General features: G+C 45.5%; 1 protein-coding gene across 1 annotated transcript in view; it reads left to right on the plus strand.

Annotated features, from left to right (window-relative positions):
• Positions 1 to 13,527, plus strand: part of AIFM3 (AIF family member 3) — a 47,777-nt gene that overhangs the window by 26,415 nt on the left and 7,835 nt on the right. The window contains exons 10-16 of the mRNA XM_072599716.1: positions 2,530 to 2,621; positions 5,720 to 5,850; positions 6,131 to 6,246; positions 6,427 to 6,498; positions 9,810 to 9,873; positions 10,490 to 10,566; positions 10,887 to 11,004. Coding sequence (XP_072455817.1) covers positions 2,530 to 2,621; positions 5,720 to 5,850; positions 6,131 to 6,246; positions 6,427 to 6,498; positions 9,810 to 9,873; positions 10,490 to 10,566; positions 10,887 to 11,004 — 670 coding nt within the window. The remainder of the gene's footprint in view (positions 1 to 2,529; positions 2,622 to 5,719; positions 5,851 to 6,130; positions 6,247 to 6,426; positions 6,499 to 9,809; positions 9,874 to 10,489; positions 10,567 to 10,886; positions 11,005 to 13,527) is intronic.

Consider the following 13,527-nt stretch of genomic DNA (forward strand, 5'->3'; position numbering starts at 1 on the left):
GGATGGGTAACCTTCCAGCAGGGTTACAATGGGGCTTCTTATACTGTTTTCCTAACTTTGGATCTCCCATGACACCCATCCCCTGGCCAAGTGACTCCATGTTCTCCTCTCTGATAGGCCCTTCCTCATACAGCTCCTCGGGCTTGCACACTAGTTTCTGACCTCTAACCTGTCCATGCTAGCTCACAACCCTTATTACCTAGGAATGCGGACAACAGAACTTTCTTACTTCCCACAAAGGCACTTAAAGAATGGCAGTGGATTTTGTATTTGTCCATTTCTTTGTAAACACGAGGAACTGGGGCGGGGATTTTTCAGTTCTTTTTTTTTTTTTAATTATTTTTTAATGTTTAACAATCACTGCCATACAATTGAGATTTTATCCCCCCCACACCTACCCCCCACTACCCCCCTCCCTCCCCACGACTGCATACAGTTCTGTATAGGTTCTACATATACTTTCCTATTGAGTACATTTTCACTATAGTCATGCTATGTAGTCGGACTAAAATAAATGGAAGAAATCATATAACAAATCAAAACATGATACACAAAAACATACACATACACAAACATGATCTGCTACATTCTGCGAATGACTTCCATATTTCTTTCTCTGAGTGTGGAAGGCATTTTGCCTTAGAGAACCACCATTGGGATTTTATTATTTTTTTAAAGAAGTTCTTGCATTATTACAAAATTCCAAGTCTACCAGAAAAAACTCTCGCACACTGTGGTCGTTGCTGTGCACAAAGTTCTCCTGGTTCTGCTCCTTTCACTTAGCATCAGGTCATATAAATCCTTCCAGGCCTCTCTGAAGTCTTCTTGTTCATCATTTCTTATGGCACAATAGTACTCCATTACATTCATATACCATAATTTATTCAGCCATTCCCCAATTGATGGACATCCCCTTGACTTCCAGTTTTTGGCAACTACAAAGAGTGCTGCTATAAATATTTTTGTACATGTGGGACCCTTTCCCTTTTTTATGATCTCTTGAGGATACAGTCCTAGTAGCGATATTGCTGGGTCAAAGGGTATGCACATTTTTGTAGCCCTTTGGGCATAGTTCCAAATTGCTCTCCAGAATGGTTGGATGCGCTCACAGCTCCGCTAACAATGAATTAGTGTTCCAACTCTCCCACATCCTCTCCAGCATTTATCATTTTCTTGTTCTGTCATGTTTGCCAATCTTATAGGTGTGATGTGGTACCTCAGAGTTGTTTTGATTTGCATCTCTCTAATCAACAGTGATTTAGAGCATTTTTTCATATGATTATAGATATCTTTAATTTCTTCTTCCGAAAATTGCCTGTTCATATTCTTTGACCATTTATCAATTGGGGAATGACTTGTATGATTATACATTTGAGTCAGTTCTCTATATATTCTAGAAATGAGGCCTTTATCCCCGAGCTTAGCTGTAAAAATTCTTTCCCAATTTACTACATCCCTCCGGATTTTGGTTGCATTGGGTTTGGTTGTGCAAAAACTTCTCAGTTTAATGCAATCAAAATTATCCATTTTGCATTTCATAATGCTTTCTATCTCTTCTTTAGTAAAAAATTCTTCCCTTCTCCATAAATCTGATAAATACACTATTCCTTGCTTCTCCAGTTTATTCATGGTATCAATCTTTATACCTAAATCATGTACCCATTTGGACTTTATTCTTGTGTACGGTGTCAGGTATGGGTCTATGCCTAATTTCCGCCACACTGTTATCCAGTTTTCCCAGCAATTTTTGTCAAACAGTGAATTCTTATCCCAGAAGCTGGGGTCCTTGGGTTTATCAAACAGAAGGTTGCTATATTCCTTGCCTACTGCGTCTTGAGTGCCAAGTCTATTCCACTTGTCTACCTCTCTGTTTCTTAGCCAATACCAAGTGGTTTTGATAATTGCTGCTTTATAGTACAATTTGAGGTCTGGTAGTGCTAGGCCACCTTTCCAAGCATTTCTTTTCATTAGTCCCTTTGATATTCTGGACCTTTTGTTTTTCCAAATGAATTTTGATATTATTTTATCCAGCTCTAGAAAATAATTGTCTGATAGTTAATTGGTATGGCACTAAATAAGTAAATTAATTTAGGTAGAATTGTCATTTTTATTATATTAGCGCAGCCTACTCGATTTTTCAGTTCTGACTCCTGATGTGAGCATCCCTCAAGTCAGCAAAACCATAGAAGCGACATGGTGGCTGCCAGGTGCAAAACTTAGCTGTTTATATCTGCTGAAAGAATACAACTGTCACCAAGTAAATTTCAACCCCCTAGGACAAGGTCTGGGTGGCCCCATCTTAGTTTCAGTTGTGTTTTCTATCTCCTTTTCTGCAGTGGGTGACAAAATACTGTTGGTAAAATAGAACTAGGAAGAAAAAGAAATCTGAGTTCAAATCCTGCCTTGCCTCCATGTGACCTTGGGTCAGTTGTTTCACCACCTCCCTCTCCACCCAGACAGGAATCCTGATCTGGACTATTTGCCACTCTCTCCTTCTGTTTTAACCCCTCCTTATCTTACCAATTTCAGGTTGTCACTGTGGATGTGAAGAACAAGAAAGCCATATTCAAGGATGGCTTTAAGATGGAATACAATAAGTTGCTCTTGGCCCCAGGAAGCACGTGAGTGGCCCTGGGGATGGGGAGGAGAACAACTCTGGGGGGGCACTAGATCTCTTAGGTCTGCAAATCACTTTCCTCAGTCAGTCAACAAGTTTTCATTAAGTATCTACTGTGTGCCAGGCATTGTGCCAAGTGCTGGGGCTCAAGAAAGGCAAAAAACCCAGTCCCCACCCTCAAGGGACTCACCCTGCAAGGCAGGGAATGTAACCAGTGTCTTTCATAATGCAGATTAGGAAACTCAGGCCCAGCAGAGTAAAGTAGGAAGTGTGTGTATGTGGGGAGATTTGAACTCGGGTCTTCTTGATCCCAGATCCAGCACTGTGGTCACTCTGGAAGCCAAGCTGTCCTCCCTGTGTGACTTTGCTGGTCTGATGCATCCTCCGTGATGTCTTTCACATCCCTTCTTTTTACTAAGTTATTGCTGGTGATGTCTCGCCACTCACTGACACCCGTTTGTTTCTCTATTGCCCTTGAAGTCACCCACGATTTTGATTCTCCTGAGATAATGGTGTTCACAGCCATAGAGCCGGTCCAGAAGAATGTTTTTATTGAAAGAGGAGGGATTGTCTCAGGGGGCAGCTTGGGATGTATTGAAAGTTCTGTGTAGTTCCCCAAATACAATCCAGCTTGTTCTTCCCTATCCAGTTCTTGACTCATCTCTTCCCAACACATCTATTTCATCTGATATTTTTCAACAAATTATATGCACTGACGAGCTTTGAGCAGTTCATCCAACTGCATTTCAAAATCTTTTTTTCATCCACTTGGTTTTCCTTGTGTGGATTGCTAGGCTGTATCAGCAAGGACCCTGAAATATATAACAGGACCTGCTATCACAGGTTCTTAGATCTGCTTTTCTAAAAGGAAAGCAACCTTTGAGGGGGTCAAAAATTGACTTTACTCAAGCATGTATATAATTCACTTAGTTCAGGGGGAAAAGTCAGCACCTTGGACTTTAGAGAAAATACAAACAAAAGTTACAAGTAGAAATTTACAAACAGAAAGATGGGACTTCTAACCGTCAGACTGTAGATAATACATACATTGTTACCAGAGAGAGAAACACCAACATCTGGATTTTCAAAGCCAGGGGGCTCTTTAGTGGCTTCTCAAAGTCTCATCTGGCACTGGAAACTTCTTCCAAAAAATAAGCCCCAAAGTAAAGTCAGCTTAGAGTATATATACTCTTTTCAGGCCTAGGGGAAAAACCACTCATCCAACATTTACTGATTCTGCTTTGTTCATGTTCTTCTACTAGGTACAAAAGGGGTTACCAAGATGCCTAGAGCATAATCCCTTCCCTCACGTTGTTTACAATGTAGTTGGGAAGATGGGAGTCCTGTTGAGTTACCAGCAAGACCATTCTCAACATCTGCTTTGTTGAATCTTAAAGCACTATATATATTATTATCCTTCCAAGAATCCCATGAGGTGTAGAACAGAGGCAGAGACTCAAACTACCAAACCTGTGTCCTAACTGTAATAATAACGAAACAAGAAGAATTCTCATAAGAGGTATAGACATGGCATTTTTGATGGCTCTGAGGAACAAAGGCTCATGCTTGATTGTCAGTGGGTCAGGGCAGGGTTCCCAGAGGACATATTCTTGGGAGAGGGGGAGGATTTAATAGGCAGAGGATTCCAGGGGAATGGCATTCTGCCCCACCACACAGAGGGTCTGGGCCTCCCTTGGCCCTCGCCGGCCCTTGAGGAGAAACTGCACTGATCTTTTCATCCCCCTGGTCAGGCTCCTAACCCCAGCAGAGTGGAAGGGTATCAGGATTTGGAGTTGGAGGCTCTGGATTGGCATCCGAACTCCACTCTTCACTGCCTGGGTGACCTTTATTTAAATCACTGGACCTTTGGAGTCTCAGTTCTGCTCCATAAAATGATTAGGTGGTAACCTCATCATTTGGACCTTATTCATCTACCTGGAGATCACTAGGACATTTCAGAGAAAAGGTGGGAGCATGAATTAAGGGGAGACATTCAGGGGACTTGGGGAGACTACAGGAGAAAATTGCAGGCATCTCAGGGGGATTAATGGGAAGGTTGGGGGAAGACTGAAGGGACTGAGAGGATTAAGGGGAAGGCTGGGGAAGGGGGATTAAGGAGGGGAAGGAAAGAGTTTCTTGATGAATTCATTCACTAATCAGGCTGGCTTTTGCCAGGTCACTCCTTTGCTCAGAAAGCTTCATGACCCCCTCCTGACTTCAGGCCACAAACGACCACTCCTCCCATGATCCTTTAAAGCCTTCCCAGTGGGGCTCCAGCCCATCTTACCAGATCAATTACAATTACCCAGCACTTTCCCTGATACATAGCAGGCCAGGCCTGGCCTCTAGGTCTTTTGCCAGCTGCCCCCATGCCTGGGCTGTGCTCTTTCCCCATCTCTATGGCCTAGATTTCTTTCCTCGGTTACTCCCTCCTCCTCCTCCCTCTCCTCCCCTGGACTTAGCCTTCCTCTCGCATTTACTCTGTATTGCTTTGCATTTGCTTCTCTGTAGACATGTTGCTCCCCTAACAATCCCCCCCCAGTAGAACATAAACTTCTTTTTTTAAAAAATTATTTATTGCTTTTCATTTTTAAAAATGTTGAGTTCCCAGTTCTCTTCCTCCTGCTCCTTTCCCCCTCATTGAGAAGGGAAGAAATTCGATCTCCTTGTATGTACAAAGTCATAGAAAATATTTCTACATTAAGTCATGTTGTACCCAAAAAGCAAGACAAATGAGTAAATTTAAAAATTGGCATCAATTTGCGCTCGGTTCAGCAGGGCTCTCTCTGGACGTTGGTGCATTTTTCATCATGGCTCCTTTGGAATTGGCTGGGACCATTGGCTCTATCAGAGTAACCAAGTCTTCCCACAGACGACCGTGGTTACAATGTTGCCTTTACAGAGGACAGGAGAACATAAACATCTTGAGGGCAGGGAATGTTTCCTTTTTTATCTCTGTATCCACAGCCCCTAGTGTAGAGCCTGGCACACAGTAGGCACTTAGTGTTTTTTGAATGAATGAACGTTAAAAGTAAGAGAGGAAACCTAATAAATAGAGATGACACTGGAACAATTTTGTCTTTTTTGGGGGGGGGGGTGTAGCCCCAAGACACTCAGCTGTAAAGGAAAAGAAGTAGAGAATGTCTTCACTATTCGGACCCCAGAAGATGCCAATAGAATCGGGAAGCTGGCCCGTGGGAGGAACGCAGTTGTTGTTGGGGCTGCCTTCTTGGGTGAGTGGGCCTTGGTCAGGGGCCTGCAGGCTCTCCTCACACCCGGAGGGACTGTCCTTGCCTTAGGCCCTTAGCGGGTCAGAGCATTTCTCCTTCCAAGAGGTCAGTGCCTAACCGTATCTCATTCCCTTGGGGAGGTCAAAGTTTTCACCCCCCTCCCAGTCCCTGAAAAACTAGGTGTCTCCACTCTCTCCCTCAGCCCCAACATTGGAGGGAATTATCAGAGGGTCCCCATCTCCCTTTCAGTCCCCCGGGTTCAGCGTGTCCTTTTCATCACCAGGAATGGAGGTAGCTGCATACCTGACTGACAAGGCCCACTCGGTGTCAGTTGTGGAGTTAGAAGAGACACCATTCCGGAGGTTCCTTGGAGAGAAGGTTGGCAGAGCCCTCATGAAGGTGAGATTCTGGCCTAACGGGAGAGCACCTACTCTGATGTCCCAGGCTGAGGGGGAACAGCAGCATCCCTGCTGAGCATGTGTTTTTATGGTGCTCCTGGGAGAGGGAGGCCCAGATACCTTTCTCCTGGGGACTGGAAACTTCTAGGGGATCCACCTCCCCCTTCTCTCCCTGCAACAGATGTTTGAGAACAATGGAATCAAGTTTTACATGCAGACAGAAGTCTCAGAGCTTCGAGCCCAGGAAGGGAAGGTAGGTGTCCCCATGACATCCTGGGTTCACCCTTCTCTGAGCCTCTTTGAATGTCCCTCTGGTCTAGTCCAATTCCAACCTAGTGCAGAAAAACATGGGTTATGTCAGAGGGGGATGGGCAGGTAGAAATCACTGTCCCTGATGCTGAGACCAGAGGTTAGGAAACACACTCAGTCCCTGCTTTCAGGGAGTTTACAGTCAAAACAAAACAAAACAAAAAACTAGATTCTCCAAGGAGATCGTAGTTGGGAGGGACCATGTAGTCTGATCATTTCATTTTATAGTGGAGAAAATAGATCCAAAGTGTTAGATGATAGGGTCAGGACCCAAAGAGGGCTCAGCGAGCTAGAACATTGGACCAAATTGAGGAAGATGTAACCAAATGGGGATAAATGTCAAATCTTATGCTTGGGTTCAAAAAGTCAACTTCCCAAGTATGAGGCGGGGGAGAGGTGTGATCAGAGGCTCTGAGGAACTAAGTCCCCCCGCCCCCAACTCAAGTGCAAGATGAAGAGTCAAGGGCTTTAAAGAATGTTTTCACCACAGCTCTGTGAGAGAGGTAAATATTACATGTAATACACCATGTTACAAAGGACAAACTGAGAGTTCGGGGACTTCTCCTAGGCCAGACTCAGCAAGTGGCCAAGTTGTTACACTCCAGCCAAGTCCTTTGACCCCCAATCTGGAGCCTTTCCATCTCACTAGCCAACATGTAAGGTATTTTGGAAATTATGAGATGCTTTTAAAATGTGGTAGATAATATGTGTGCTAGACTTTGAACTGGGAAGCCATTACCTAAGTTGACTAGTGCAATGGAAAAAACCATTAGACTTCAGAGTTCTCAATGCCAACAAGCTTTATTAATTAAATAGGTATAAACATTAGTTTGTAATACAGATTAGACAGTTCAAACATTGACCACAGTAGGAATGAGCCTGATTTCCTTGGCTTTCCCACTACCATGTTTTATATCGGTACTCAGTGACAAGGTGCCTTCTCTGTCTGGTTGGAGATCGTGTCTCCATCCAATGTGGTTGCCTGGCAAATCTGGAAATCTTCATCAGCTATCAGTGCCCTCAAGTGAACATGGTGGATGTTGGAGTCTTGGATGGACAACCTAGGAGTGACCTATGAACAGTGATCCCCATGAGAGTCTCTGGCAGATTTCTTGTAGTACCAGCTAGGGAGGTTGCTAATTACACCCAAATTTTGGTTGGTAGGAGTAACCTAATTTTTTAAATAATAGATTCAGATTTATTTTTTTTGCTGCCAGGAAGAAAGGAGATACGGTCTACAGGCTTCTGTTAGCGTATGAAGTAGGGAGGCTTATCATGTGACCTGTACCTTATTTTTTTTGCTTAAATTTTATTTTTCCCCAGTTACATGTAAAAGCAATGTTTAACATTTATTTTTAAAACTTGGAGTTCCATATTCTCTCCCTTCCTCCCTCCCCACCTCATCAAGAAGGTAAGAATTTGATATAGGTTATACATATGGAGTCATGGAAAACATTTCTATAGTAGTCATGTTGTGAAAGAAAACAGACAAAAAAACCCAAGAAAAATAAAGTTTAAAAAGGTATGCTTTAATCTGTGTGCAGACACTGTCGGTTCTTTCCCTGGGGATGGATAGTATTTTTCCTCATATGTCCTGCAGGGTGGTCCTGGATCCTTGTATTACTGAGAATAGCTAAGTTGTTACAATGTTGCCGTTACTTTGTACACAGTACATTTTACTTTGCATCACACCATGCATGTCTTTTCAGGTTTTTCTGAGAACATTCTGCTCATCATTTCTTATAGTACAATAACATTCCATCATAATCACAAACCGCACCTTGCTCAGCCATTTCCCAATTGATGGGCATCACCTCAACTTCTAATTCTTTGCCCCCAGAAAAGAGCATATTTTTGTCCATATAGGGCCTTGTCCTTTTTGTTTTTTAAAAATCTCTTCAGGATACAGACCTAGTATGCTAGGTCAAAGGTATTGCTAGGTCAAAGGAGTAACCTAATTGATTTACCAATTCATTCAATTGGTGCCTAATGCCATAAACCAATAATATAGCTGTTTATTAAAATTTTCAGTTGGTTGTCTGTGCTTCTCTGGAGGTTCCATATTGTTCATTTTTGAACAACACACATATGGTTTACTATACTTCATCACAAAATGGTGGCTTAATGCCAAATGGAGTCAGCTCTGTCAATGTGACCAAGTTATTTTCACCTCTGAGTTTCATTTTCCTTTTCAGTAAAATGAGGTAGTTGGGCTTGATGACCTCTTGAGTCCCTTCAATCAATACATCTATCATCTTATGATCTGAAGTTCTTTGTAAATTGTAAAGTACTTTTCAAGGATAAAGTGCTTTGTGAATGGTAAAGTGGTTTATAAACTGTAGAGTGCCATGTAATTCAAAGGGTTGTCATGGGTAAGAGAGTAAACTGCTTGAGGGCAGTTTCTTTTTTGGCTCTTGTATCTCCAGTGGCTAGCACAGGACCTGGTCCATAGGAGGAATAGGGACTGACCTTGTGATTTCACTGGTATAGAGAACTCTAGGCTGATGAAGCTCCCCCTGGGACTTCCCTAAGACCATCTTCCATAGTGGTTAAGAGCACCCAGAGGCTAAGAGTCTGACCCAGGATCACTCAGCCAGGATATGGGATTAGAACCCTTATTTCACCATGCAACTTGCCAAGTTGCCTCTTACATAGGTGGCTTATAGGAACAGAAGTGAATGGGCTAGCCTGGGATAGTGGAAAGAATGCTGGTATAGGGTCAGAGGACCCAGCTCCTTTCCCTAGACGCTGAGCCTCAACTTTCTCTCCTGTACAATGGGGCTAATCTTCCTGGTGCTTCTGTGGCATCTGAAGGGGCTGTGGAGCTAGAAGCTGGGTGGTAGGGACCAAAGAGGGCTCCCCCCCATCCAAGCAAAGGCTGCCAAGTTTGACAGGATTAGTTTTGAGAAACTGCATCAGTGGAGACATCACCACCAGCCTTGTTGGTTTCTCAGCAGGTCACAAGGGCAGTAGCCCTGCCATATTTGCTCCCTGCCCCCCATCCCCAGATGACTGAGGTAGGGGGGCTGGTCTAGGGAGAAGGTGCTGGCTCAGAGAGGGTGAGGGCCTTCCATCCCCCCCACCCCCCGCCCAGAGCTGGTCCCTCCTAAATAAAGTGCCCCATTTCACTCTGTTATGTGGATACAAGCCCAGGCCTGAGAGTGATGAAGGGCTCTCAGCCTTGGTGTTTCTCCTCCCCTGCTCTGTGCCAGGTCTCAGCTCCTCATCTTCTGCTTCTTTCTCCCCTCCCTGCAGCTGAAGGAGGTGATCTTGAAGAGTGGTAAGGTGGTCCGGGCCGACGTTTGTGTGGTGGGCATTGGTGAGTGGGCACCTCCTCGGGATCTCCCTCCCACTCCCTTGCCAGGCAGGGATGGGATTGAGGCTGGCGCTAGGCCCGAATGAAGTATCGGTTATAGGGAGTGGGTCAGAAGGATATAAGAGTGATGTTGGCATTCAAGGCTCCAGTCTAGACCTGATGGTAGAGGTTTGGGTCAGCTGGGGAGGTGGCTCAAGGCTACAGCCAGACTGGAGTCAGGGTCCTAGCCTGAGTTAAGAATGTTACTGGTGTTCGATCTGGGGTGAGGCCTAGGATTGAGTTTAGGGTGTAGGTTAGGGATACAGTTGGGCATGTAGGTGGCATAGTGCTTAGGATTGAATGTTGGGTTGGGCCTCCCTTAGGGTTTAAGGTGAATGATGAATTAAGTTTGGGGCTCAGGCCGAAGCAGCATTGGGGTGGATGATACACGCCTTTCACATTCCAGAAGCATCCGGAGAGGAGCTGCAAGGTCCAGGCTCCCACAGCCACACTCCCAGGGCCCCTCTCTGCTGCCCTTCTATCTATCCTTCCTCCCTCTTGCTGGGTCCTGGGTATCTCTCAGGACAACCTGGGCCAGGGGGTGGGAGACATTGCCTCACATCCACCTCTGTCCCATCAGGGGCAGTGCCAGCCACAGGCTTCCTTAAACAGAGTGGAATCAACATGGACGCCCGTGGCTTCATTCCTGTTAACAAGGTCGGGTTGGGTCTCCCTCTGGGGGTCAGGGTGGGGAAGCTTCACAGTGGGGGGTAGTCTGCAGGCTCTCCCTGCTCCAACGATACCCAAGGGTGAGTCTAGATGGGCAGGGATGAGTGGTCAGGACCTTGACCTGGAGTGGAGTACTGGGCTCTGAGCTGGGCAGGATAGATTGTTCTGGGTTGGAAGTTCTAGGCTCTGCACTGGGGGTTCCCAGCTCTAGGCTGGGCTCTTAGTCTGTGATCTCTTCCAGCCCGATGTGTCTTTGTGTTCCCTCTCCTGCCCTAGTCACCATCCGCCTTCTACTCCTCCTTCCCCAGATGATGCAGACAAACATCCCTGGCGTCTTTGCAGCTGGCGATGCTGTCACGTTCCCGCTGGCCTTGAGGAGCAACAAGAAAGTGAACATTCCACACTGGCAGATGGCCCACATCCATGGTGTGCATGTGTGAGGCCCCTGGGCCTTTCTAGAAGGCAGCTTTCCGCCTTGCACTGTTTTAGAAGGGATGGGGGTGGGTGGGACACAAAACACTTCTCCTGGGTGTGGTCCCAAGAAAGCAGAACTACGTCTCCCTCAGCACCTCAAAGGGCCTTGCACCAAGTAAGCATTAAGAAATGTTTGTTGAGTGAAGAGCAGTGATGCCCATTTCTATACTGTTTTAGTTGATGGAGTGACTTCCTCACAGCTGCCTGTTGGAGTAGACCTTGCATCATGATACCCATTTTATAGAGAAGGAAACTGAGGTTCTGATGGATGCCCAGGGTCCCACAGCCAGGAAGTGGCAGAGCTGAGACTCCGATGCATTTCCTCTGACTTCAAATCTAGCGTTCTTTCCATTAGAATTCGCAGTCTCTAATGAATGAAAAGGCATTTATTAAGTGATTACTGTGTGCCAGGCACTGTGTTGAGGGCCAGGGACACCAACACAAGTAAAGAAGGAAGACCCTGCCCTCAAGGACCTTCCATTCTATTAGGAGAAGAGAGAACTGAAGAAGGTCAGCAGGAGTCTTGTGGACAGGGAGACAGACAGAATGATGACTGATGTAATTGGACAATTGGCTGACATGCTTTTCTAGGAAATGGTGGTTGGATGGATGACCATCCCCGGAGTTAGTCTTGGGAGTAGTTATGGAGGAGGGCACACAAGCCAGGGATGTGACCTGGTGGGTTTGAGAAGACTCAAGACAAAGAGATAAGCTCACCAACAAGCTCGAGGTCATAGACGTGGGACCTTCAGTGCTGGATGGAGGTGGAGGCTGAAGAGTAGGCCCAATCTCATGGGGATAGCCAGGATGGGGCAGATGAATGGAAGGATAGATGGATGGATGAATGGGTGGGTGGATGAATGGATGGTTGGATGGAAGTACAGATGGATGGATGGATGGATAGATGGGTGGATGGATGGATGGAAGTATATATGGATGGATGGATGGATGGGTGGATGGGTGGGTGGATGGATGGATGGATGGATAAGCAGGCATGTGGATGGATAGATGAATGGATGGAGAGTGAACAGAGAAATAGATAAAACATTTATCGAGTGATTGCTATGTGCCAGGCATAGTGCTCAGCACTGGGAATGCAAATGCAAGTAAAACTAAAGAGTATTCCTGCCCTAAAAGAACTTCCGTTCTAATGGGGAAAGACAACATATGAAAAGGAATGAAAAGAGGAGAGGAGAGAAAGGAAGGGGGTGCTTATGGGGGACAGAGTCCAGGAGTCCAGGGAGTTGTGGATGGATACCTAGGTAAGCAAATGGACAGATGGATAGAATGGACAGTTGGACGCAGAGACAGTATGAAATGGATAGATGAAGTAACGTATGTGTTGCTGGTGAATGTATGAAGATTCATTGGATTGAGGAGAAAAGAGGAATGGATGGATTGGTGAATGGAGATACAGGTCAATAAATGAATGGGATGTTGATGGATGCTTGGATTGATGGATAGAATAGACAGCTAGATGAATACAGATGGATGGATGAATTAATGAATGAAGTGATGGATGAATGGAAGACATCTTTTCATCTAAATCATAGATCAGAACTCTGAATGAGGTTTAACGCTTTGAACAAGACCCCATATTTCAGGCAGGAACAAACAGTTCAGGGAAAGATATGCATGATTTATCTGCTTTCTCCCTTCCCTTTTCCCCTCCAGAGGCTCAGTGAAGTAGAGAGAATGCCTCCTGCCATAAGCCTTTGAATATTCACTAAGAACCAATCTTGCATGGACAGAAATACCATGGTCTTACCCATGGATAAAGGACCTTCCTCTCTATCAGGGCAGATCCCTCCCTCTAGGTCTTAGCAGATGGTTTCATGAGTGTCTGTGTTCAGAATCTCCATACCCTGTGGCCAGCCTTCTGGCACTGAGCCATGATGCATTTGTCCCAGCTTGGCTTTGATGAAAGACAGAGAGGCCATCTGTGTATATTGGGGGCTTTTCGAGCATGGTCATCCAGGGCTTGGGATCAACTTTGAGAGCTCAGGGTCATCTGCCTAAGACAGGAGGGGGATGCTAGTGGAGAACCCTGGCCTATAGTTGGAGATGGTTTTGTTTGTCAGTTAATAAGCATATGTGAAGTGCCTAGTATGTGCTAGGGCTACGTGTTGGGGAAAGGCAAAAGATATCCTGGGCTTCAGGGTGCTCCTAGTGTGATGTAAACAACTACGCATAAATAAGACATGGGTGCATCATCCACAGAGGGAAGGCCCTAGATTTTAGTGGGGGCTTGAAGGGAGCCGGGGCAGCCAGGAGGCAGAGAGGAGGCCAAGTTGGGAGATGGAGGTCTTGTTGGAGGGAGACCAGGGTGTTTCTGGATTAGGGGCACACGGGGAGGCAGAAGGTGCAAGATGGGAAAGATGAGGGCCCAGGGGAGGAAGGGCTTGGAAAACTCAACGGATGGTTTTGTATTTGATCCTGGAGGTGATGGGAGCCACCTGAGTGGGAGAGAGGACA

This window comes from Notamacropus eugenii, chromosome 4, assembly GCF_028372415.1.
Source record: "Notamacropus eugenii isolate mMacEug1 chromosome 4, mMacEug1.pri_v2, whole genome shotgun sequence".
Lineage (NCBI taxonomy): Eukaryota > Metazoa > Chordata > Mammalia > Diprotodontia > Macropodidae > Notamacropus > Notamacropus eugenii.